This window comes from Hemicordylus capensis, chromosome 1 (assembly GCF_027244095.1).
Source record: "Hemicordylus capensis ecotype Gifberg chromosome 1, rHemCap1.1.pri, whole genome shotgun sequence".
Taxonomy (NCBI): Eukaryota; Metazoa; Chordata; class Lepidosauria; order Squamata; family Cordylidae; genus Hemicordylus; species Hemicordylus capensis.
In genome coordinates, this window is record NC_069657.1 from 75,357,563 (window position 1) to 75,384,616 (window position 27,054).

At 43.8% G+C, this 27,054-nt stretch overlaps 1 protein-coding gene across 4 annotated transcripts; it reads right to left on the reverse strand.

Moving 5' to 3' along the window:
• Nucleotides 1-200: 200 nt before the first annotated feature.
• Nucleotides 201-25,851, reverse strand: DNAL1 (dynein axonemal light chain 1). 4 transcript variants are annotated; one of them, XM_053282763.1, is made up of 9 exons: nucleotides 24,436-25,851; nucleotides 22,604-22,699; nucleotides 20,056-20,094; nucleotides 17,316-17,425; nucleotides 14,266-14,321; nucleotides 11,860-11,915; nucleotides 10,109-10,235; nucleotides 9,576-9,722; nucleotides 201-2,409 (listed from the first exon to the last, which is right to left on the reverse strand). In XM_053282763.1, exons 2-9 carry the CDS (start codon nucleotides 22,604-22,606, stop codon nucleotides 2,363-2,365), a joined length of 585 nt encoding a protein of 194 aa, XP_053138738.1. In that variant the 5' UTR covers nucleotides 22,607-22,699; nucleotides 24,436-25,851; the 3' UTR covers nucleotides 201-2,362. The 4 variants fall into 4 exon arrangements, with proteins under 4 accessions (XP_053138738.1, XP_053138739.1, XP_053138736.1 ...); XM_053282764.1 differs by having other exon boundaries at nucleotides 9,576-9,719; nucleotides 24,300-24,436; XM_053282761.1 differs by having other exon boundaries at nucleotides 24,300-24,436.
• Nucleotides 25,852-27,054: the final 1,203 nt, after the last annotated feature.

Here is a 27,054-nt window from a genome sequence, read left to right on the forward strand (position 1 = left end):
ATTCCCACATAGTGTCTCACTGGTCCTAAGCAGTTAAAGCAACAGGTGCTGGGCCAGGAGCTTAACTTTCCTCATCCATCCACAAAAAACTAACATGTTTGTCAGGCACTGGCTTGGGTCACTGTCTAAGGCGAGACTAGAACAAGGTCATTCTTGGGAAAATGAAAAGAAAAGAAAAAAAGCCAGATCTCAAGCTTGACTGAAAACATATAAAAGATTAGTTTATGGGAATAATTAGAATGAAATATAAATACACACTATGGAAGTAAAACTTTTTGTTTCTTGGGAAATCAAGTCAGTGGAACATGCATATTGCTGGTATAAGGATAATAAATTCATCCTAAAAATTATTTTTGAATTTCAGATATCGTTAAAGGGGATTAACTATTATCACAATAGCAAAAAGAAACATTCCAGGGCAACATTACAGTCAGATTCTAAACAAAGAATTTAGGATTATGCTTCAAAGAAAAGAACCACAAACAGTAGGAAATTCTCTTTTTAAATTGATGGGGAACTACAGGAATTATACCTGATTACTCAGAGAAGAATAGATCACTTGCTAATGCCCAATTTTAAGAAGCTGGGGTAGTGGTCAAGTAACAGATGCATAACCAGATGTTGCACAATTGCCATGTTACAGTTTGATGGCATTCAAAGGCTAAAGAGCAAATATATTTGCACTTATATTTGCACATGAGATTATAGTGTGTGGAAAATTACTATGTAAAATGAAGCACATTTAATCAATTTGCTTCTATGCAAAGTTAACTAATAAATTGATTGTCGGAGCCAAAATCATTTTGTAGGAAAATCGGGAGCAGGCAAAAACTAGCTGCTACCAGCCACAACAAACAGAAACCTCTCATTTCTCTCCTTTCCATCTTTTAGGTAGATTTCAAAACTCCAGTGATACAAATAAAAGTTCTGTTGGGATAGGGGTTGGGAGAAAGGAGTTCAGAGCGTTCTAATTAATCTAAAAATATGCTGTACATTGAGCTGAAAGAGCTTCATTCCCATTCCTGCAATTTTTTCAGCTGTGATTTAACAAGGACTGAACCCTGAAACCAAAGCTTATTTTCAAATGACCTGCAAGGTTTAAGGCCTCTTTAAACAGCTGCAGCCCCTCCTTAGATTACTATCAAATTCCAGAGTGACAAAGGTCTTTGCCATTCAGTAACTTTCATATCAACAGCACAAGCCTTTATTCAGCTCTAGATTCTCTTGTTCCTTAAAACAGATTATGTAAAGGAAAACACAGTCAGTGCATCAAACCAAGCTGATGTTTAGGAAGTGCTTCATCTAAAACAAATATATTGCTTTCACTCTTTCACTAACTACTACATACAAAAATAGTAAGAGGCTTCCAGAACATTAAAGTTCAAGGTTCCAATGCAGCTCAACCTCATGAGTTCTGAGCCTTCTACATATTTTGACATATTTTGTGACATAAGTTGTTTTGATCCATGCTATCCACTTTCTTTTGTAATAGGCAAAACTAAAATTGTTACAAGTACCTATATGGCTATAATTAACATAGCAGGTGGGAAGAAAAAGATGAAACACTGTGACAGACACTTACGACACAATGGGTTTCCGGTCCTTTCTTTAGAAAGGAGATGCTAATGATGGGTGGGAGGCCATGGATGGTACAAATCGGATAGGGATGTACACAAATTGCGATTCAAAGAGCGATTCGCAGCACCACCCCAGTACACTTAAAAGGGAGGAGAGCAGGTCCATATCTGCTCCTCTGCCATTTGCCACAGCTTCCTGTTCGGGCAGCGTGCGTGCACACACACACACACACACACACACACACACACACACACACACACCCAGACCCAGGTGCCATAGCGTGATGGTGGCACACACACATCTCCTTTTTAAAAGGTACCGTGGCTGTGCTATGGATTGCTCTTCAAATCGGGATTCATGCACATCTCTATGATATAGCGAGTTAAATACAAAATGCTGTTTCGTCCCCTACTTTTCAAATGATTAAAAAATGATTTTAAAAAACCTGCTGCACAAATGCATTAAGAGAATCTGCTCAAAATTAGGAAGACTGAACATCATACATATTTGTTTTTTTAAAAATCAGTATGTACTTGCAAGTATAATATACTGACCTAAACAAATGTCCCATACTCAAGACAAGAAAGGAAAGTCTATACATATAATTGGAGTTCCTGGTTTTGGTTGGTAAATAATTCTTTGGGTGAGAAAGAAAAACATGGTGATGAGCCCGCTGAAAATGTTGCCCAAGATTTTCTTCAAAAGACATTTATACAAAAGCGTCACATATGGTATAGTGCTGGAAATACATCAATAATTTAATGGGAAAGATGAAATAGTTGTGCTAGTTTTCTCCTTCTTCACCTTCTTCCTGTTTAATAACTGGAATACCTGAAGTGGAGAGAAGTTTAAAACAATCATTAATACACTTTAAAGAAAAAGGAACATTGGTAGACTTACAGTGAAGGTTCTTTCTTCCCAGTGTCCAGAGGGTATCCCTTTAAATGGGTTGTGATGCCCACTTGCTCCATGAGACAGGATCTCATGACCTTTTACCCTTCCCATTTTGCCTCAGTGCACTCCTCCCCAGTTTTGAGACTGTTTTGTGACGATGCAATGAGAGGAAGAGCTTCAGCTCCAAGGACGTACATGTGCATGTAAGTCAGATAGAGTGACCTAAAAATAGCAGGCAACATGGTGAGAAGGTATACAGATGATCAAGAGTAGTCACAACCCGGTGAAAGCGCAATAAGTAACAAGTATAAACGATAGAAGAGTTAGCAACAATAATACGGACATAACAATGGCCAACAGTTCAGGAAACCACAACAGATAAATATTCCAAACAAACCTGATTAGCAAAGCCAAATTGGACCCGCCATCGCGGCCAGGTTAGATACGCCCACAGACACGGGGAAGAAATAACCTTCATGGTAAATCTACCAATGTTCCTTTCTCTCCAGTGCTGGAGGGCATCCCTTTAAATGGGACATACCAAAGCGATAGTCAGTGGGAGGGAAGGTGATGTTAGATAGAAGAAAGCTAAGATAAGAGCTTAGATGGAGCCCACTTGCTGAAGCACCATGCGCACAAACACTGCCTGGGCTGATTGATGCACCGAGAGCTGGGCCGATTGTGAGACACTACAAGGTCTCAGTGCATCAAACAGTGAGGCTGACATCCATGTGGCGGTTTTGCAGATGTCCTCAACTGGTGTTTTTGCAGAGAAGGCTGCTGATGTAGCCGCAATCCTGGTGGAATGCGCGGTGATCTTGAGTAGTGGAGTTAGGTTAAGCACTTAATACACAATGGTGATACATGCCTTAATCCAACATGCTAAGGAGGCCTTGGACGGTTTGGTTCCCAATGAGGTTGGCTGGAAGGACACAAACAATGCGTCGGTGCACCGGAGCTCCTTTGTTCCGCGGAGGGAGATTTTCAGAGTCCATCTGACAGGGTGGACTGGTGTGGGACAAAAGGACGGAAGTATGATGTTCTGGTTGCAATGGAATGTTGAATTCACCTTGGGGTAAAATGACGGGTCTGGTTTAAGCACGACGGAGTCCAGCTGAAAGATACAGAGGTGCTTGTGCATGGAGAGTGCTCCCAAGTCAGACACCCTCCTGGCAGAGGTGATGGCAATGAGGAAAAGCACCTTATGTGTCAGTAGTTTCAGTGATGATGGACGTAAGGGCTCAAAGGGGCCTGAGTCAGCACATTAAGCACCTTGACGAGGTTCCATGTGGGAAATCTGTGGACTGTTGGTGGGGCCAGGTTGGCCGCTCCCTTGAGGAACCATTTCACATCTGGGCAAACTGCAAGAGATTCCTTGGCCTGAGGGCGTAAGACTGAGGAGAGTGCGGAAGCCTGCCTCCTCAGGGTAGCTGACCTGAGGTCTTTGTCCAGACATGCTACCACAAGAGCTGGTCTTGTGGTAGCAAGCATGACTTGTCCCCATAGCAAAGCAGGGTCTGCCCTGGTTGCATATGAACGGGAGACTTGATGTGTGAGCACTGCAAGATATTCCCCTCAGGGGATGAAGCCGCTCTGGGAAGAGCATAAGGTTTCAAGTTTCCTCCCTGGCTTCTCCAAGATAGGGCTGAGAGAGATTCCTGCCTGCAACCTTGGAGAAGCTGCTGCCAGTCTGTATAGACAATACTGAGCTAGATAGACCAATGGTCTGACTCAGTATATGGCAGTTTCCTATGTTCCTATTTGAGGCACTATGTTCCTATTTGAGGCACTATGTTTCCTATGTTCCTATTTGAGGCATTTGAGGCACCGTTGTCTTGAGGGGATCAATCGGCTTAGGCTTGGCCCATTTGAGGAAGAGCGACTATGTGGTCTGGTAGATGTGTATTTTAGACTGTTTACAAGCGGCAAGGATGCTACCTTGAGTGCATTTTGGAGTAACCGCTGGCTGCTACAATGGCCTGCTCAGTAGCCAGGTGTGAAAGCGAAGCCAGGATGGATTGGGATGGAAGAATGGCCCCTAAGAGATATGTCGTGTCAGTCTGGCAGTTGGAGTGGTGCTGCTGCCGCCAGGTCTTTGAGGTCTGAGAAACACGGCCTCTGGGGCCAGAATGGTGCTACGAGGATGAGAGTGTAGCATTGGTCTCTGAATCTCTGTAGAATGCATGGAATCAGCGCTATGAGTGGAAAGGTGTAATTCAACTTGGTCAGCCACAGTGTCACCAGTGCATCTGTCCCTGCTGCCTGGGGACATTGGTATCTGCTGAAGAAGGCTGGCATCTGGTTGTTGGATGGGGCTGTGCAGAGGTCTAGGTCCGGGTGACCGAAGTGTCAGGAGATTAGCTGAAATACTTCAGGGTGGAGGTGCCATTCTGCTTGGTTCACCTGGTGTCTGCTCTGTCCATCATTCCGTGTGTTGTCCTGCCCCCCAAGATGCTCTGCCTGAATTGAGGCCAGGTGTTGTTCAGCCCATGTAAAGAGCCAGTTGGTTTCCTCCATGAGGGACTAGTGACCACGTACCACCCTGTCTGTTGAGATGTGCTTTGGCTGTCACATTGTCTGTCATGGCATCGGTCGTGATTAACTTCCTTTGTGGTGTCTTGAGATTTGTGCCCCTGTCCAGAGCCAAGGATGACCACCAGCTCAATGACCGACGTAAGTTATACTGGAACCTGAATGTAGTTGGTAGCTAGGATGTTGTACTGGTGTGGTAGTAGTGCCCACTGGAGTGCTCTGGAGTGCCACCTGGCCCAAGGAACAATGTTGAGGCAAGAGATCATGCTCCCCAGCAGCTGCGCTAGTCATAAGGTCTGAAGTCAGGTGTGACTGTACTAGTTGAACTAGAGCATGCAGCTTGGTTTTCCTTTCTGGCATGAGGGTAATGGATCCTGGCCATGTTTGTATGGTGACTCCCAAGTGTTTCAGAGACTGTGACAGTTCTAGAGAGCTCTAGTTGAAGCTGATCAGAAAACCATGTTTCCAGAGGATGAAGATGACTAGCTGCATGTCCTCCTGTGCTTGCCTGAGGGAACACAACGTGAACAAGAGATTGTTAAGATAGAGATAAATGTGCAGGCCTTGCAGGCGCATGTGAGTCACCAGCACTACCGTCAGCTTGGTGAACACTCTGGGAGCCGATGAAAGACCGAACGGTAGCACCCAGTATTGGTAGTGTTTGCCCATGCAGGCAAACCTCAGGAAACTGCGATGGGGCGGAAAGATTGGTATGTGAAGACAGACATCCTGGAGATCCACTGAAGTGAAGAAGTCTCCCTTCTGGATGGCTTAGAATATGGTGCGAAGCGTTTCCATACAGAAAAACAGGTTGCTCACCTGTAACTGATGATCTGGTAGTGTTCCGTTGACATCCATTAGAATGGGTTCTGCGCCTGCACAGAAGCCTCTCGGTGTTGAGTTCAACAGTTTCTTTATGGTGCCTGCACCCCGCCCCACGTGACCATGTGGCTATTTAAGGCGGGAGGAAGCACAGGCACCTTAGTTCCTTGGAGACCACCGAAGCAGTTGCGGCATCTGATGTAGCAGGTAAGTTCTACTGACAGACTAGTATTACTGCGGAGGGGAGGTTTGGAAGGATCTAATGGATGTCAACAGATCACTACCAGATCATCAGTTACAAGTGAGCAACCTGTTTTATCTGGGGCGTGATCCGTTGAATCCATTAGAATAGGTGTTTGGTTAGCTCCATATAGGAGGGAGCAGTAGAGTTATTGTAACACCTTTTTAAGAATACCTCTCCCAAAATTTGCCTCCGCTGTAGACCGTAAGTCAATAGCATAATGTCTTACAAAAGTTTGTTCAGAAGACCAAGTGGCGGCTTTGCAGATATCTTGGAAAGATATGCCAGACAGGTGTGCTGTTGATGCCCCATAGCCTCTTGTTGAATGTGCTTTTATAGACTTAGGGGGCTGAAATTTCTGCAGTGTTTAGACTAGTAAGATACTAGGGAGGCCACAGGTACATCAACCAGGGGGACCACCAGCTGGTCCTGCATGTCTTTAGGTAAGGTGTAAAATCTTTTAGGAAGCGTGCCAGGTGCCTTTGATGATGTGGGGTTCTCCCACTCTTCATGTACGACCTCCTTGAATAGGGATGGAAAGGGCAAAGGATGGAAAGGGCAAAACGACGTGGGGAAAATTTCTGACACGGGGGGCTGCACATTGTCATTGGTAATGGTTTCTGGATTGGTTTGCAAGCTTTTACATGCTTTGGCCAAAAGAATGTCAAAGTCCTCATGCTTAACCCATTTGGCGGGGGCGGGGTGTTGCATCTCCCTGGTTTTTGTCTGAAGACCACTCCCCCTCCTCTGTTTGAGGGTTCTGTCCCTGAATATGGGTTAGATTAGGATGAGTGAGTCCTAAGCAGGGACTGACGGATGGGTGGGGTCAGTCTGAGTCGGGTGCTGGTACTTAGGTGGTGCCAGTGTTGGGAGAGCACCACCACCTTCTAAGTCTCTAGGCACTGGGTGGGCATGTAAGGACCTCTGATGGGGAATGAATGGAGATAGGCCCCACAGGTCTACTAGGCACCAATGGTATGGGAGAGCATTCCCTTCTAGAGCTGAGCCCCATTTCTTTGTATCTAGGCAAGGGCTGGCACAATGAGAGTGGGATATGGACCTCCTATGCCTAATAGGGGACCTGCTTCTGTAATGACTGTGCCTTCCCTGTTATAGTCTCTGGGGTCAGACAAGTACCTGCAGTTGCTCTCCAAAGATCTGCCCCTGCATCTATGGTGATAGCATGATGATGTTCTTGGTCTGAACCGGCCCTGCTTGCAGGGTGGTATAGGTATATGGGTGGGGAGAGCACTGAGGATTGGGAGCTTTCATCCCTGGGTTGCATGGGAGTGGCAGAGAGTGGTAGTGCGGGAACTTGGTCTGGTGCCTGTGGCTGGTTGGGAAAGGAAGTGTCTGGAGGGCCCACAGGCGTTGGTGCTGGTTCTTCTGCTGGTGAGAAGGGAGGGCCCCGGGGTGACAGACCTCGCTTGCAACAAGCTCCTGGACTCAGTTGGAGAGGTCAGCTGGCAAACACTCTCCATGGAGGGAGGGCAGGAGAGGCAATGAGGGTGCTGAATTCCGTGGCATCAGGTCCTGGGGTGGCAAGACTGGGGCCGGAGGGCAGCATGAGGCAGCCAGGGTACTTACCAGTGGCTCCAGAGGAGGCAGCACCGGGGCAATTGGTCCTGGGGGTGCTCCACAAATTCTTCGTATGTTGGAGGCCCAGTGGGCTGTTCACAGAGCGTCAGCGAGCGAGCTGGCTCCAGGGGCTCCTACTGCAAGGGCGACTGTGGCCCTTCCACTTGGTGCATTAGCACCCAAACAGTGACTGGAAAGCGGTGGGGTGGTGACGAGCTTTCCTCCTCTGGAGAGATGTGAGTGGCTTGAGCCGCTGAGAGTTGAGCCCTTCTCCATGCAAAATCCGCCCTGGAGGCTGCTGAGCATTGGTGGGTGCGCCGCAAGGGCCCTGGCTGTTCTCTAGAGAGGGTCTGATGTGTGCATTTTTGGGCCGCATGACTGCGATCCCTGCATGCCCAGATTCTCCCCCTTGTTTGCATCACGTTGGAGTCCTCTGAATGGGAGGGCAACGGTGCTCTTCGCTGCATGGCTTCAGAGAATAAGTATTACAACAGGGGAGTGGGAGGGGAAGAAGGCAAGAGAAGAAGAAAATAGAAGCAAACAATAGTTTTAAAGGTTTTTTTGTTTCCCCCAACAGGCAAAATCCATAGAAGGAAGGTTGGGAGAAGGGCAGAGAACAGGGGGAGAATGCAGAGACAAGAAATAAAGGAGAAGGATCTTCAGGAAAGAGAAAAAGTGCTGAAGAGGCTGGAGTTTTATAGAGATCTGCTGAGGAGTGAGGCAGGATCAAAACTGGGGAGGAGCTGCACTGAAGCAACATGGGAAGGTTCAAAGGACACGAGATCCTGTCTCATAGAGCAAGTGGGCGTCACAACCCATTTAAAGGAATACCCTCCAGCACTGGGAGAGAAACAGTACCTACAACAAAATGAACCAATCAACAGTCCAATCCTTACTTAATAATGGGGTGCACAAGAGTACTTTTTTCTTTGTTTTCATTATTAAGAATTTGTTTAGCTATTCATTTGGAAAAATCACATTTGTTTCATGACTCATTTATTATTGTTTTATTATTTTTTGTCACTCATTTGTTTTATTTTCCATTTCTCACAGATTCGAATGGCGTGAAGCCACTCTTTTAAGAGTCTATGGGAAATTTGAGTCTAAGGAGACACCTTGCTCCAGGAAAACAGCTGCCGGGGAGCAAATGCCCAACCCCTTCCACAAGGGACCTTCTTACCCATGGGTCTCCTTCAAGGTAGGCTTTTGCCCCAGCAGCTGCTTTCCAGAAAGCAGGGTATTTAGATCTTGCCTAGCCTAAATTAATTAATAATTATTGTAATTCATTATTTGTTCGGAGCTTTGATCGTTTGTTTCAGAAATAAGCCCCATTTTATTCATGTTTTAATTCATTTTGAAATGAATGCACAGCCCTACTCAATAATGTGTCAGTAATTATGAGCTTAGGAAAGTAGACTGACTAAAACACAGGCTGAAAATCACAGGATATTATGGCAGCACAGATGTTTAGGAAAAAATGCAAGAATACAGAGCGGGGTGGGGGTGGGGAGGCGAAATCATATTAAAGTCCAAAAAGAAAACCAGAACTCTGCCATTGCTCCCAACTGGAAGGCACACATTAAAATTTCAGTATGCTTAACTAACTTCCTCCTTTCCCTTTCAGATTACAAATTGTTCCACTAGTCTGGGAAAGCCTTTTCCAGTGTTCTCCCATTACATGAATAATGAGATCTAATAATATCATAAATCATAGTTAAACTAGAATCAGAGTGCAGAATGCTGCCTGATCCCAATATTTGTTTTGTTATACTCAAAATGGAAAGATCTGGTTGGAAAATGGAAGCGACATCAACCATCAGATTCTGAATCTTTGAACAGAATTCTAATAAAGATCCAAATTAACTGTTTATGGGAAACTGCTGAGGCAGGCAAATATTAACTCATCAATTAAATGCCACTTAGTACTCACCATCAAGTTTCTTCAGTCTGGGCACTCGCTTGGTTGCTTCTTCAACCCAAGCACTTTGTGAGTCAGCGGAGTATTTCTCTTCCAGTGGATTGCCTACAAATACCAGATCCTCCAGTAATGGCAAATCTGCCAGCCTCACAAACTCTGCTGCAACCACAAAAAGATGCAGTCAAAAATAGAGCCATGTATTGTGAAGCACAAAGAACAGCAGCAGCTGTATGAAGGCTTCTGTTCAAGACCAGCTCAAGCAGCTAGAAGCTGTTGAACCAAATGTGTTCCCTGTGCTAGCATAACCCTGGAAAGCACACTCTGATTACGTAAATAGCTATACTGCCATCTTCCACACAATTAAAAAGTTGATGTTCTATATATTTGAGCAAGATTGCTCAGTCCGGTATTTAAACCACTATCGTGCAATCAATTGCTAAAATTAAATCTTTACAACATCAGGTATCAATTTCTGCAGCAGTATAACCAACCAATGTGAACTCACTAAATCATCACGGTTTTTCAAAACAGAAACAATGGCTTACCCCAGTCTTTCACTAAATTATTGGACATGTAGAGAATCCTCAGCTTCTTCATCACATGGAGCCCTTTCAGTTTCTCAATCAGGTTGTATGAGATCCACAACTCCTCTAAAGTATCTCCAACTGCTTCCTGAAAGTCAATAATGCTTCTTAGAAAAGTGTCCTCTGAGTTTTCCGATTGTTATGTATTTTGTCTTCCTGACCCCTAAAGAGTACACTGAAAAAACAAAAGCACTCTCTAGAGTCCATGCTTCTTTGGTAGCAAGCTGCAAGTTGAGAATGGAGTGCTTAAGGAAGCAGGAGAATGTCACAATTTAGAGAAAACTTTAGACCCCAGTCCAGGAGATATCAATTCAGACTCCAGTCCATTAAACTCTGAGGCATACGCCAGACATATGGACACAAAAAGAGACACAGAACTGTCTGTAAAAGTCTACATGTTCAGCCAATTCAAGGAGGTTTCTAGTTTCTCAGCCAACTCAAGGAAGTTTGCATGTTAGTGCAAAAGACTGGTATGTGTTCTGCTATTGAGCTATGCCTTCAGCCTCTCTTGGAATACTGTACCCAGTTCTGGACCCCACATTTTAAGAAGGATGTTGATAAACTGGAACAGGTTCAGAGGACGGTGACAAAGATGGTGAGGGGTCTGAAAACCAAGTCCTAGGAGGAACAGTTGAAGGAGCAGAAGACTAAGGTGGGGACATGATGGCTGTCTTCAAATACCTGAAAGATTGCCACATAGAAGAAAGAATAAACTTGTTCTCTGTTGCTCCTGAGGGCAGAACTAGAACCAAAATTACAAGGAAGCAGACTCAGGCTAGACATTAGGAAGTATTTCCTAAATGTATGAACTGTCTGACTATGGAACAGTCTGCATCTTGCAGCAGTGGGTGCTCCTTCACTGGCGTTTTTCAGAGGCTGGGCAACCATCTGTCAGCGATGTTGTAGCTGTTTCCGGCACCAAGCAGGGTGTTGGAAGACGTCCAACTAAAATCTGATGATCCCATCCCTCCCCCAAACAGGCTGTGCAGAACAGCCCAAGATTCAGGAACCCTTCATGTGTAAAAGGTGTAGGAGACGAAAGAACTACAATGGACCAGGGCCATTGGTATTGGAATTCATATAGTAGATCAATGCATCCACTGCTGTTCTCTTAAGACAGATGTAGGTCCTAGCCTTAGTACCCAATTAATTTCTCCTATTTGACTTTCCATACAAAGCTGAACTATTCACTAAAAATCAACAATCATAAAAGTAAGTTTTGGGTCACTTGTAACTCAACTGCTAACAGGTGTTACAGGGCCACTGAGTGAAGCAGGATGCTGGACTAGATGGGCCTTAGGCCTGATCCAGCAGTGCTGTTCTTATCTCCAGATTCCTAATGCAGCATATGCAATCACCAGGGTACAGAATCAGACTGAAGATGCCACAAAGGGAAGGACTGATGTCCCCCATTCCTGAAAATTCTTATTAGCCACAATCTGGAGACTGAGAAATAGAAAGAGTAGAATGCTTCTCTACCCATTTATGCTCTGATGCATGTTTGGTGCTTTATTCTGCACAGTATCTAAGGGAGTTTTCTGGGGTCAATATAATGACTGGTGGGGAACTTGCATAGTTGCTGTAAGTCTTCATAATGTTCCTACATTTATTATATATTTTTAATGTTGGCACGAAGTAGCTACCAAGTGTGGATATGATTCTAACTAGTTTGCAGTGGTATAAATAGAGAACATTATAGTGGGATTACATACCAGTCCATTCAGATTCTTTATGTTGTTTCTCCCCAAGGACAAAATCCGCAAGTTTTCTGCAACAGAAACAACACTTATTTATCTGTTCGGCTTAGGGTCCATTTGCTGCCTGTTCTTGTTTCGTTTACTTGTTTGTTTAAAACTGTTTCTTTTTAGAAATTAATATGAGGAGCAACAGCTTAGTACTGAGCACTTAGGCAGTCAAAAAGAAACTGAGAAGGAAAGCGCCCAACCGCCAGTTATAACGGAACTCCTGCACGAGCAGGGGGACAGTTCTGGGTGCAGTGATGAGCTATAGAACTCTACCTGGATAGTCCCGCGCAAGTGCAGAACCCATACTTATGGAGGTCATCAGATCTCCATCCAGATCAATTTATATTGCTCTAGCTGTGTTGAAGGGGAAAGGATGAAATCAAGGCAGAGGATGGAAACAGATGGGTCCCTCACTGAGTGGATGTTGCTTAAAACTGTACCATGTGATAACCATACGGGGAGTCAATCATGTATAGACTATGGCCATGCGGTGAAATGAGTATTGCTACGTCCCATATGCATGAGAGAACTGAATACCCTGGATATTAATAATGTAATGCAGTCTCTCCCCATTTCTTTATTAGACAAATTTATATCCTGCCTTTCAACAATGCACAAAGAAGCTAACAATAGAACAGCAGATATTAAAAAGTCAAAACAATGCTATCAACCAAATTACTGTCTCAATAGGTGATTGGGTAGACAGATGCTAATGGATGCTGCAGATGATGCATTTTGCTTGTGGAACTAAAAAAAGGCAATATACAGTACATGCATGTTATGAACCTGAGGGAGGGTAGAGAGGGAAACAGCTTTAACTACTAGCCAGCATATCATAAGCTATCTCCTATATCTTCCCAGCAGGGGGAGGGAAATTAAGCCACTCAAGAAGCAGCAGCAGCAGCAATCAACATCCGCCAACAGGAGCACTCAGCCAGGTACAAACAGAGCTGCCCAAGGGGAACCTACTTGCTTGTTTAGAGCCCATCCCAGTCAACAGAATTGCAGCTGACAAGTCTTATAAACTCAGCACAAATACCTGGCCTTGAGTTATCATGACAAACATAGAATCCACCATATACATTTGCTTATGGGCTAGATTGTTTACAGTCCAGCTAACAACATCTGAGGACTCTCAGGTGTGCTGAGATAATTCTCAACATTCAATAATCATAATCAGAACCTGAAGACTGAGTGTGCTGTTACAATTAGCACAATTATCTATGCCAGTCACCAACAAGAGGGCTATAGGAACCTGCAATGCTTCTTAACTCAAGCAAGTGGTGAGCAAAGCGAAAATGTTTTTAATTTAGAGGTTGCTGTCTGAACACAGAGACTTGTTTAGTTTCAAGCTGCTTGTTCTTTAAACACAATATTTGTAATTACAGATGTAAATGAGGTCCCTTTCACTCACACACAAAGTGGCATGGGAGCTGCTTTCCCCAATGGGAGGGCAGCTCCTCATGACATTTGTACCATAAAAAAATAATGATTTTATCTGTATACAAGCAATTATTATGCAAGGAAAAAGCATCCTTGCTAACACAACTTAATGGAAGGAGCCTCTGCAAGTGGAACACTAAGTTTGGATCCAAGCCACTATTAGTAATAACACACACACACACACACACACACACACACACACACACACACACACACACAGAGTTTTCCCTAGTGGGAGAGAGGGCACCTATTGGAAGAGATCCATACAATCATATTCCAAGTGGTTGGAATATATATTCTCATTCTCATCTCTCCCGCTCTACCCCCCCCCCCCCCGACTCTCTCTCACACACACTTACCTACTTCCCCCAGTGGTGTGGGACCATATGACAGTAATGTGGCTCCCATGTCTCTGTGTGCGTGCATGTGAAAAATGAGGCTGAGAATCACAACCCAGACAAGTAGGGACTGTGACGTGCTACTAGCATTTCAGCCATCATTCTATCAGCAACCAAGTATAATTATTCAAAGGCTTCCCATAATTCTCTTGCTTTTGGCTCTTAGTTTTCAAGTGAGTCTTGATGTTTGGCTTGTCTGTGTCCGGCGGCCCAAGACTTCAGCCTGCTCGTGTGTGGGGAGAGCGGGCTCAGCCCACTCTCCCTGCTAACCCTCTTGAGGTGGGTCTCACTGATTGTGAGACCAGCCTCAGAATCTTCCTGACCCTGCACTATAGAATTTGTGTGGTTTTCTGGTGCAGTTGCTACCTTCTATGTTCAGGTAGGTGGGGGATGACCAAGGGTGGGGAAGGTGCACAGAAACTGAAGTCCTGCACTTGATCTCATTGTTCACAGTAGTTCAGGGTAGGCTGCACTCGGGGGAGGGCAAGTAACGGCTAAAAAAATACACACTGGTCGTTTATGTGTCACTTACTTAATGCGTTCAAGTTGGCGATTTTTTCAATGCAGTTTGTAGATAAGGACAGCTTCCTTTAAATGAAAAAAAATGTAGGATAATAAAGGTACTAAATATAAATAAATAAAAATCAACACCAAGTTACTAAACCAATAAGTGTTTCCTGACAAATAACATTTTCTCAGGATATTACATCTTCTCTGATCACTTTATGTATATACAGCCGAACCACGCCATTTGCAGACCCAGCATCCTGTTGGGAGATGAACTTCCAGTGCATCGACCTTTTGCACCAACTGTCCTAATGACCACTAGGGGCATTGGGAGTAGAGACAGTGAGTAAGAGTCTCCCTATCTGTCCCTACTCTATGACCTCTGAACTGACTCTGCAGCACTTCCTGTGCTGAGTCACAATCCTTCCTTTCCTTCTAGAGAGCAGATGGAAACATCTCTCTCTCTCCTTACCTATCCACTATGTAGTCCTTTAGATTAGAGATAGGTCTTTCCTATCTAGGTGTATTTAACCAATAAATATTTAGTGTTTAGTCATACAAGGATCTCCATGTGTTTTCTCTAAACAGCTGCAATATCCAAACCATCCTCTGCTACCTACTCTGTAACTGGAGTGTGTGCTCATTCCTTAGTGCTCTGCTGTTTTACCTATTGTGGGTAAAAATCAACAACCTCTAACACATCCATGGTTCCGCATAGCCACGATTGAGTAATTGACATCTGACCTTTGCATAAGTGCGGGGGGGGGAGAGAAAGGTTTTTAAAGGGTTATTCCATGTATCCGTAGTTTCAGAATGGCCAGAAATGATCTCAGAAGTCATTTCTGGTCACTATTTTAAGGGAAAGAGCCATTTTGTGGCTCATTTGTTTTTTAAAACCGCTCCCCCCTCCACAACAACAAAAATCATGGAAAAGTTGCAATTTTGGATGTTTGGAGGACATTGCAGGAGAGCTTCAGACTCGCAAAGCAAGATGGGGCACTATGTTTCCATTATTTCCACACTTTTTCGCTGCTTCTTGTTGGCACACGTTTTTGAAACCTCCGGGAACCTAAACCCGCCCCCCTGCAATCCCATTGACTTAATGCCACCTTATCCACAGTTCCATTATCCACTGTTATAGTGGAGAATGGAACCCTTCCAAATAACAGGGTATGCCTGTATCAGTTCATACAACCCTCCCAGGATCCTGCATTAATGAAGATTTGGCTTTGCAGTACATTTTTTATGTATGTCACAAAATGATTGTCTGACTGCTGCCCTGAGACCTCAAATCTTAGTTAAGTCCACAAAGAGCTGGGTATAGGAAAACATTTTTCATCAAGGGACCGTTGGAGACCTGAATGTGCAAAAGGCCCAATACTCATTTTGCCAAACACTGAAAGATTACAGAATGCCCAGTTCACTATTCACACAGGGATTTTCAGGCTAATCCAAGTATTCTTGCTTATCTGTGTTGGCTTGTGCCTAATTTGGGGATTTGCGTATTTACCTTCTTTTGATATGTCTATGGCATATTTATTAGGTCTCTGGCATCTCAGGCAGAATAAGAATCATTTGCCTGAACTGAGGCAAGGGCAGGACTAGGTAATATTGAGGAGATTGGGCAATATCCAAGGGCTGTGATTAGCTGGATTCAGGACAGCTCTGTATTTCACTTTGAATATAGGCCTGCTTAAGGAAAATAAGTTTTGTTCAGTCAGGACCCAACTGGGTATTACAAGAACAAACATATCAAAGTACCTTGTATCAAGTCAGATCATTGATCCACTTAACTCAGTACTGCCTATGTTGATTAGCAGCAGCTCTCCAAGGTTTCAGACAAGGAATTTCCCCAGCCCTACCTCGAGATGCGAGAGGTTCAACCTGGGACCTTCTGCATGCAAAACATCTGTTCTGCTACTGAGTTATGGCCCCTCCCCTAAACACAGAGTAACAACAGAACGAGGAAGCATTTCTCTGCTACACCACAAGGAAAACCCAGCCTCTCTCAAGAAGCTATGGGGGAGAGTTGTTCACACACATTTCCTTTCTTTTTTAATTAGCAATTATTTATAACAGTTCTGACAATACATTTTCTTCTGCGTTGTTACACCTGAGATTTTTGTAACCTTTTGTTTGGCTGTGATAAATGGACCAGAATGCAACTACAGTATTCACAACAGATAATTGTTGATGCGTTAAGATCCCTTGCCAACAGTCTGTAGTACCATAGTACAGCACAGAATCCTCTACAAGAACAGATGTATTTGAAATCTGAACAGAATATACCAACCATTCTATGAACACCATCTTCAGAGACAGCTATGCATTTTGTCCTTTAAGACAAGTGAGACCAATATGAAACAGAAGAACAATGACTATGGCTCAATTCATAGATATGCCAATCTATGGTTAAAGAAGCTTACTTATGATTTAGTGCAATTTCTGCATTGACAAACCATGGTTTCAAATTGGCCAGTAAATCAGAATCAGAAATCCTTGAGCCAGTCATCCTCTCTCAGCCCTACCTACCTCACAGGGTTCTTGTGAAGATAAAATTGGGGAAGGGAGAGACAGCATGTATGTCACCCTGAGCTTCTTGGAGGAAGGATGGGATAAAAATATAACGCAGCAACAGCAGCAGCAACCATAATGTGATGTGGTGTCTGAATTGAAGAGTTGCAACTGCATCCAGAGATCGCTGCACCTAGAGACTGGAATGTTGAGCAGCTGGAAAATGAAAGGAAACATCAGCTCTATCACATGGTTTGCCTGGACATCTGGAAACATAAAACCATGGTTTAGGTATTAACCTATGATCTGCGCAAACCATGGTTTGACATGATGTCCAAATTGAGCTTATGTGAACATGAGTGATTATGTGGCTAAAAAAAAGGAGCGTTATGAAGAAGCTAGGTGCTGAAACAAAGAGGTCTGAAGTACCTGCTTAGAGGTACTGAAAATAGAAAGGGACTCTACCTGGGGGGGGGGGGATAAGCAGAGGCCCAGACAGATTATTTCTGCACTATAGTGGCTCTTCTCCCCATGCCTGTGCATTTAATTTACAGAACCTACTCGCAATTAACAAGAGTTGAAAGAGAGGCATCCATCTTCTCTATAGGTGGAATCTGGGCATAGAGTTTCACTTCCTTGGCCTCTGAAGGCTTCTGACCATTTTTTTCTTCCTAAAGTAAAAGAAAACACCCTCTTCAGTCTACAGTAATAAATATCCAAATGTCTATTCAAGAGAAAATAAGAATGAGGCCTTTAAAAAAAATTATTTCCTATCATTGCTACCCAGCTATGTTTTAACTTGCACATTAGCTCCAGCTAATATTGGTTCCAAACCAACCATCTAAAACCAACAATAAACCGACTGAAGAAGATCAAAAGTTCAAGACCAGAAATATTACAGTTTGAAAACACTGAATGGAACAGCAAGCTCTTAACTAATTTGCAAAAGGACAACAAAGTGGGGGTCTGCCAAACCTCAAGGGGCAAGTAATTCCAAAGTACCCATGACTGGGCCTTCTCAGTGGTGATACCTGATATCACCACTGAGAAGTCCCCATCATGGGTCAAGCTATATTACAACAGAGAGGCGTGGTACCTGGTTCAAGGATGCCTCCACCAAATATCTCAATGACCAGGCAGACATATATGGGAGGAGGTGGCCCCTAAGACACCTTGATTCCAAGCTGTTTGGAGCTTCAAAAGTAATAACCAGCACCTTGAACTGTGCCTCCCTTGTACTGGGAGCCAGTGTAAATGATAGAAGATAGGGGCACATGCTCCCAACTCCAAGCTCCCAACAGAAGCATAATCCATACGTTCTAGAGACTGCAGTTTCCAAACACTTTTCAGGGGCAGCTTCATGCATCAGACCTCAATGTGACCAAGACATGGGTGATTGTGGATAGATCTGCCGTCTCCAGGTAATGACATAGCTAGAGCACAACATGCACATGGGCAACCCTTGCCGAGGCCACCCCCTGCTTATCCAGGAGCAAAGCCAGGTCCAGAAGAACCCCAGACTGTGAACCTGATCCTTCAGAGAGAATGTAACCCCACTCACAACAAGTAATTAACTTAAACCAGGACCTGCTTTCCTGGCCAGGAGTACTTCGGTCCACATTTAATTTTAGCTTGTTTGCACACATCCAGTCTATCACTGTCCCCAGACATCAGGTAAAGGCTTGCACAGCCTTGTTAGTATCAGTGGAAAAAGAAGTAGAGCTGGGTGTCATCAGCATGACAATCCAGCCCAAACCCCCTAACAACTTATCCCAGAGATTTCATGTAACTCTTAAATATAATCTGGGGAGAGGATGGAACACTGCAGGACCACACATATTAACAATCAGGCGGTCAAGCAGTACTTCCCCAATACCATCTTCTGGAACCTGCGCACTAGGTAGGATCAGAACCATTGTAACTCTATATCATCCGGTCCTAATCCAATAAGGCAGTCCAAAAGAATACCATGTCTGAATTCGCAAACCATTGATAAGACAGAGCAAGAACTCTATCTGTGGTTTAAGAGACTGCTGCACCAAGGGAATGAATTTATGACCTTATGAAGCTGAGACCTGAGCAGATGGGAAATGAAAGCAGCTTTAATAATTTTTTGTATTGTAAACTACCCAGAGATGTGAGTTGTGGGCAGTACAGAAATTTGTTAATAAAATAAAAAATAAAATAAAATAAAATAAATCATAGTTTGCTTTTTGTGTGTCTGGAAGCTCAAACTATGGTAAACGCAAGTCACAGTTTTGTGTTATCTGAACCCTGCCACTGTCTTCTTGCCATTCTCTGCATCAATCACAATCTTAACGCCTTCTTTTAAAGTCCTCTACCTCTCTGCTCCTGGCCAAGTCTCATTCACTGTCCTCTTTAACAGAGATTCTCAAATGCTGTTCACTACAACTCCCAGCATTCCCAGCTGCAATGGTCTTTGGCTGGGGATTATGGGAGTTGTAGTCAAAAACATCTTGGAATACTTTTTAGAGGGATCACTGGTCTCATTCCTTACGTCTCCCTTCCCTTTTCTTCCTCCACTATTCCACACAAACCGACTAAAGGTAAAGACCTTTTTGTTCACTCAGGCCTTTTAAATTTTGATTTTTAAATTTGATTTGTAACTGATTTTAAATGAGTTTATAAATTGCTTTGTATTCTATTTTGTATTGTCTCCTCCCCCATACCACCCTTTTTGGTCCGTTATGATTTAATGTGTTGGTTTTTATTTCATGTTTTAATGTTGTGTTGTGAGCTGCCCAGAGAACAATTTGTTTTGGGGCGGCTAACAAATAAAGATGATGATGATGATTTCCTACAGCTTTCTTCACCCACTTCTGCCACTTTTGCTTCCAAGGCTTTGCTGTGCCTTATTTCATGGATATGCATCCTGCTCTATAAACATCAAGCAGCTTCCATCTCCTCCTTCTAAACGAACGTATTTAACAAACATTTCAGCAGGTTCTCCACTGCCATCTAATTCTCCCTTACCCACCCTCTCTGCTAATTACAAAGTCTTGCTTTGTAATCTTGCCTGTCTGCTGTGGATTCTAAGCCCTGAATGGAACAGTGTTTAGCATACTATTGATGTTACTTACATATCAGCTAGCCCTAGCAGTAGTAATATACTTTAGCTCAAATACAACATTTCAGTGAGCTAATCATATGAGTTTTATTACATACATTTTTTTCAGTCACAACTTCCTTGTAAACAGCTATATGTATATCACCGCAAGGGAACTGATAAAAACCTTGTTATTCAGAAACAAAATCTATGCCACAACACATTTCTACTTACCCATCTGGCTAAAGCTTCCTTAATAGTTGTTGCTTTTGCCTAAATAAATAAATGAAATTTTTATTTACTTTATTATGCTTTCAACCAATTAATTGTCCAGTTTTGAAAAGATTAATGGACTATATTTAAATAAATTATCAAGGAATGTCCAATTTAACTGAAATGTGAGACAGTTCATTTTTATAAAATTGTAAATGAACATGTACTGTTAAAGACAGAGGCCACCTTAAAAACATTTTTTTCATCAAATGTGGGAATATGGAAAATTCTGCATTATAGAATACACCATAGCCAAAATGAAAGATCCAAGTTTAATTACACACTAATTTTAACAGAACAATGACAGCTTCAGTTGCTGATGGTTTTTACAGTTACAAAGAAAGTCATGATAGTTATCATGACTGTGGTAGGAAATGCATGGCAGGCATGATTGTGATAGGAAAACTCAAGGGAAAGGATGGCAGTTGAATACTTGGTGCTTTGCATCAAAAAGCAACACAGTGTCATTTTTTAATTGAGAACAAATAACTCTAGGGAAGTTCAACATTAAGTTAGGAGAAGCCTCCTATCCTTGTTCAGGAGCTGGTGGTACTCCTGATTTTCAGTCTTTGCAAGATAAAAACAAGTTTGGAGGCTGGGAGTTTGATTGTCAGTCAAGCCCGAGCCAGATAGGACAATTGTCCTGCCTACCTCATTCAGAAGCTGAGGAGAGGATCTAGGTAGGGCGTGCTCATCCTACCTAGTTGAGGCTTGACTGACAATCAAACTCCACACCCCCAACCTTATTTTTATTTAGGACATGATTGAAAATCAGGAGCATGCCCAGCTGTTGATCATGTAAACTGCTGAGCCAGTGTGGTGTGGTGGTTAGAGTGCTGAACTAGAACCAGGGAGACCCGAATTCAAATCCCCATTCAGCCATGGAACTCACTGGGTGACTCTGGGCCAGTCACTTCTCTCTCAGCCTAGCCTACTTCACAGGGTTGTTGTGAGGAGAAAGTTAACTACGTACACCAATCTGGGCTCCTTGGAGGAAGAGCAGAATATAAATGTGAAACACAAAAATAAATAAAATATAAATATTTTAATTCCATCAGTCTATAATCTCATAGTCAACATATTCAAAGGCACCTAACAGATAAGATCAGCACAGATATGAGTTTGAGATCTTCTCTATAAAACTAATACATTAGAATCAAGCAACGTGGCCACATTTTCTTACTCGTTAGCCCATCCATAAGCTGGCTTTAAACCCTGACTTGTCTGTGTTTCAATTAAGCTACTGATCAAAATACACATTAAAGAAGATGATGTGGTGCAATTGATAATACTTCATTTATATGTGGGTGGTCCTAGTTCAAATTCCTACAGAGCCATGAATCATCACACTGGACATGACTAATCAACTTTACAGAAACCAAATAATAATGTAATTATTATAATTATATTTATTATAGCAGGGTTTCTATGAGGTTCTTGGAAGACTTCTAGGCTCTGTCTGAGTACAACTGGTGGCCTTTGTCTTTCGATCCTCCCAAACTGAAGGAATGGAAAATGCTTGCATTTGAAACCAACTTAATTTCCATCGCTGAAAATCTGCTACTTTTCCATTCTGCCTGATGAAAGTTCTGTTTTATGAGAGATTGCATACTCCTGCACAGAGAGACATTATATCTACGAAATATATATCTTTTGCAACTGAACATTTCATAGCAGCTATGAAAAAGTAAAAGGAATAGAGGACAAAACACCAACATTGTTTGCAATGCAAAACCTTACATTAGCTTTACAAAATGATCAGCTCTGCTGCACAGCTGCATGGAAGGAGACTAGATTGCCCACAGTTCCTAATGGGCATGGGAGCAGTCTTATCCCCACTGCACTGCCACATATTTGGGCCAGGAAATCCATGCATTAAAGGGACTTAAAGGGCTTATAAAATGTGAAATAGAAAGAGCTTCCTTGGTTTGGATGCAGCTTTTAAACAGCTGTATTGTTTTTGAGTTGCAATCCCTTGAAAGGTTTAGGCTGTTAGTTTTGCTCCATTGCCCCAAAAAGTGCCTAGTTAAAGGGGGTCTCTATAATGAAAAGACCACCTTAAGTGGCACAGTGGGGAAATGCTTGACTAACAAGCAGAAGGTTGTCAGTTTGAATCCCCACTGGTACTATATCAGGCAGCAGCGCTATAGGAAGATGCTGAAAGGCATCATCTCATACTGCGTGGGAGGCGGCAATGGTAAACCCCTCCTGAGAAAACCACAGGGCTCTGTGGGCGCCAGGAGTCAAAATCAACTTGACAGCACACTTTATCTTTATAATGAAAAGCTCCACATAGTACAGAAAAACAGAGAAGTATAAGCATACATTGCCTTTGATTGTATCATTTTTATGCATTTTAAATAAAAGTTATGTGAATAATCATTTGAGTCAAGCTCATTAGCCATTTTGAGTCAAGCTCATTAACTGCCTTGAGCCATTTTTGGAAGGGCGGTATATAAATCAAATAAGTTAGTACAGATACAGTATTTAAGGAAAAGTACTGATTTACCATTCTCCTGCAGAGGACTCCTGACACGCAGACGACTCTTGGATGATGAATAATCTGCACTAACTATTCAGATCTCCCTTCAGATAAACACCCTCCCTATGAAACAACAAAGTGTTAAGATATCAGGTTTCAATCATCATAGGAACTATCTCCAAGTCAAAGACTGGAGCTCACAATTACAGTGATCCTGGTTAAAGAGTTAACTAGGATTGCTGATCTACATGGAGTTGTTTGTGAGAAAGCAGATTTCCTGGGCAATCCTGGTCAAACTACTGTGGTTAAACCACATTTAACCAAGACAGATAATCAGTAATGTGGAGTTCAGCAATCCTGGTTAACTTTTAACCAGGATTGCACTGATTTTGAGAACACAGCCACTGAGGGGAAAATTCTGTGTTGCGTTAAGGTCTATTTAATAATACTTATAATTAATACAGCATTTTAGAGTGTTCAAAATACTTCATGTACATAGTATCTCACACCCACAGCAACCTGATCTGCATATTATCATGACACACTTTCAGCTTGTATTGCTTAGCCTTTTGGCCTCACTTTATAATTTTTCCTAATTTTTTTCTCTTTACAGTTGTGGCATATCTTTCTGCCCTCTTGGATTACTACCTAATGCATGTGACCAAGAGGGTCTGGTCCACAAAATCTTATGCTCAGCATGTATATGTTAGACTATAAGGTGCCACAAGACAGCTGGTCATTCACTCTCGCACTCTCTCAGTAATCCTCAGAAGAAGATGAGTCAGTACTATTATCCCTGTTACAGATGGTGGGGGGGATGTGAGATAGCAAGTCCACTGTCTCTCAGTCACAGCCTCTCATCTGCAGATCTGAAGGGAGGCCTTCTCAGCTCCCCCATGCTTAGCCACTATGCTACACACAGCTCTAGGGACACAGAAAGGCTGCATATCTGGAGAAGGCAACTTGCAACACAAGCAGGTTCCCCAAATCACCGACTCTCCACTGCTTATGCAACAAAGAATGCAGTCAAACCAAGCTGTCTGTTAGCATTCTGATGTGGGCCAAAGAGCTCACAGAAAGCATTTGGGGCCCCATGTTAATTCAGTTAATCATGAGCTGCCTGATCGGTCTTGCTGCACACTAGCAGGGGGTGAAGAGACAGGGGCAGGCAAACCCTCTCTCTGGGCTCCCCGCTTCCATCATTCTGCACCACTGCTAGAGCAACAACCCCACTTCCGGAACTTTTCTAGAACTTATCCACAAGCCCCCAGCGGCCAGGTTCTGGAGCCAGTTTGCTACAGGCCGCTTTTCTCTCCCTTTCCCTGAGGGGTGTCCTCTTCACCCCTCCTCTCTCCAGTCCCCGAAGCCAGCCTTCCTATTTCTCCAAAACAAGCAGGTTCCTCCTGCTCCTCAAGCGGTCCCTCCATTCCTGCCGTAGCACTTGCAATCCTTTCTTTTTTCATGCTCGCTCTCGCTCTCTCTCCATCACTCACCATCGCTACTTTCCCACCAAGCGAAACCATTGCACTCTAGCGCGGTTCCCCCCCGCCCGTTCAGCACCCAGAGACGGTCCCTGTGGTTTTCCAGCGAGCCAGGTTCCCCCAGGCTCGTCTGCACTGCCCTCTTTATCCCCTCCCCAGCCCAGCACATCAACCCGTGCGCCCAGCTCCCCAGGCCTCTCTTCTCCTCGCTTCCTTCCCCAGCAGCCTTCGAGTGGACTCACCATTATTATGATTCTGGTTGCTACTGTCTACTGCTCCGGTTGCTATGGCACGCTAAGCCCCTGCGCATGCTCACCTGAAGGAAGGAGGCGGCTGAGCGAGAGGCGTGAAGTCAACAGCCTGATCATAGAGACTCACCTGAAAATAGATGGGCTTCTACTCCGGAAATCTCGCCATAACATAGAGATAGGGAGGAAAAAAAGATAGAGTAACACCATACGCCCCCTGATTTCCGGTATAATTTGGGATCTTCAGCCGAGCACAGCGTATCTGTTTACAAGTTGCCGCTGGCTCTTGAGGCGCTTAGAGAGCTACCATGTTTACTATACCCAAACCCGTAGGAACGCGCGTACAGTTCTATATTCTTTCTACCAATGCAACCACATATTCGTTAGTACACGGCCGTGTTTTATCGGGAAATTCTGTTCACTGTTGCTTCTGTAAACCATATGTTAAACATTCTCTAATAAAAGTCAATTTAGCTTTGCTGCAAGCTGTTTAGTACGGGATATCTTGTATTCTTCTTTTAGAAATACAAAACAATCACCAACCGAAAATGACCAGGTATAGGCAAAGGAGAGTGAGTAACTCCTACTGTAGTGTTCTAAAATCACTATTTAAGAATCCTGGGGGGGTTTTGGACAAAAGCGTAGCAAAAATGTATTAGATATTCCTAATTAATCTGCCCATTCAGTTTAAAACTTATTTATTTATTATTTATTACATTTATAAACTGCCCCATCCAGAGGCTCTCTAATACAACTCCTGCCAGATGTCTTGCAGGATTTTCCTCCTCCTTTGACCTCCATCTCGTCCTTTGATATTATTATTATTATTTCTTGTTTACACAGTAAGACAGGTGTCATTAACTGGTTTGTTTTATACAGACATCGAGTCCTTCTCAAGGACCTGGGATGGCTGAATTTTATCATCAATACTGTTGGTTATTATAGATATCGTCGCAAAATATAAGCTGTTCCCAGTAAAGTTGCTTTTTATAATTGGCTGATGGTGATTTCTGTGGCTCCTATGGTGTTGAGGTGCTCTTCAAGTTGTTTTGGAATTGCACCTAGGGTGCCAGTTACCACTGGGATTATTTTGGTCTTTTTCTGCCACAGCCTTTCAATTTCAATTTGTAGATCTTTGTATTTTGTGATTTTTTCTATTTCTTTTTCTTCTATTTTGCCATCCCCTGGTATTGCTATGTCGATTATTTTAACTTGTTTTTCTTTCTTCTCGACTACAGTTATATCTGGTGTATTGTGTGGCAGATGTTTGTCTATTTGTAGGAAGTCCCATAATATTTTTGCATCTTCATTTTCTACCACTTTTTCAATTTTATGGTCCCACCAATTTTTGGCTACAGGTAGCTTGTATTTTTTACAGATGTTCCAGTGTATCATCCCTGTTACCTTGTCATGCCTTTGTTTGTGTCAGTCTGTGCGATCTTTTTCCAACAGCTGATTAGGTGGTCCACTGTTTCATCTGTTTCATTACAAAGGTGGCACTTGCTGTTTGTTGTTGACTTTTCTAATTTTGCTCTTATTGCATTTGTTCTTAGTGCCTGTTCTTGTGCAGCCAGTATTAAACCCTCAGTTTCTTTCTTCAAGTAGGGGTGTGCACGGAACCGCGGAGTTGCGGTTCGGCACTGGGGTGGGGGGTTCCATTAAGGGCGGGGGGGGGCTTTATTTACCCCTCCCGCCCTTTCCAGTTTTTGCGCCGTAAGTACCATAAAAAATGCGGGCTGCAGGATCCCTCTCCGCCCGCTTCCATTCTCTTCGATGGCTCCGCGCTCGGGCGGGCGGCAGCTGCCGCCACTGAAGCCCCCTCGAGAAGCCCCCTCGAAGCTCTTTCGGTACCTTAAATCTCGCCCGGACCAAGTCTGACCACACTCGCGCGGGCGGCAGCGAGATGTCCTTCCGCCCGCCCGCTCCCTTCCCTGCCATCTGCAAAGTGCAGGAAGCCTTCTGCGCGCGTGCGCAGAAGGCTTCCTGCACTCAGCCTTCTGCGCGCGCACGCAGAAGGCTTCCTGCACTTTGCAGACGGCAGGGAAGGGAGCGGGCGGGCGGAAGGACATCTCGCTGCCGCCCGCGCGAGTGTGGTCAGACTCGGTCCGGGCGAGATTTAAGGTACCGAAAGAGCTTCGAGGGGGCTTCTCGAGGGGGCTTCAGTGGCGGCAGCTGCCGCCCGCCCGAGCGCGGAGCCATCGAAGAGAATAGAAGCGGGCGGAGAGGGATCCTGCAGCCCGCATTTTTTATGGTACTTATGGCGCAAAAACTGGAAAGGGCGGGAGGGGTAAGTAAAGCCCCCCCCGCCCTTAATGGAACCCCTGACACAAACCCTCCCGAACCAAAACCACCCCATGTCCGGACCGGTTCGGAGGCCAGTAGAATGGCCTCCGAATCGGTCCGTGCACACTCCTATCTTCAAGTTGCCATTCTTAAGCCATTGCCAGGTCTTAGTGATGTCTGATTTTCCTGGTCTTATGATCTAGCGTCTCTAGCTCTGTCTGGGTCCAGTCTATTATTCCTGCAATGTATCTGATAACAGGTATAGCCCAGGTGTTTATGGCTTGTATGGCCATTGAGTTTGGACATGAGGATTTTTCTAACATAAGGATTTTTCCTGATGTATTCACTTCCAATTTTTCTTTTAAACTTCAGCGTGTGCAATGTTATCAGCCTGGAGAATGCCCAAGTATTTGTAATGTTCTTTCTCTTCCAGGTTCTTGATCTTGCTTCCATTGGGCAGTTCTAT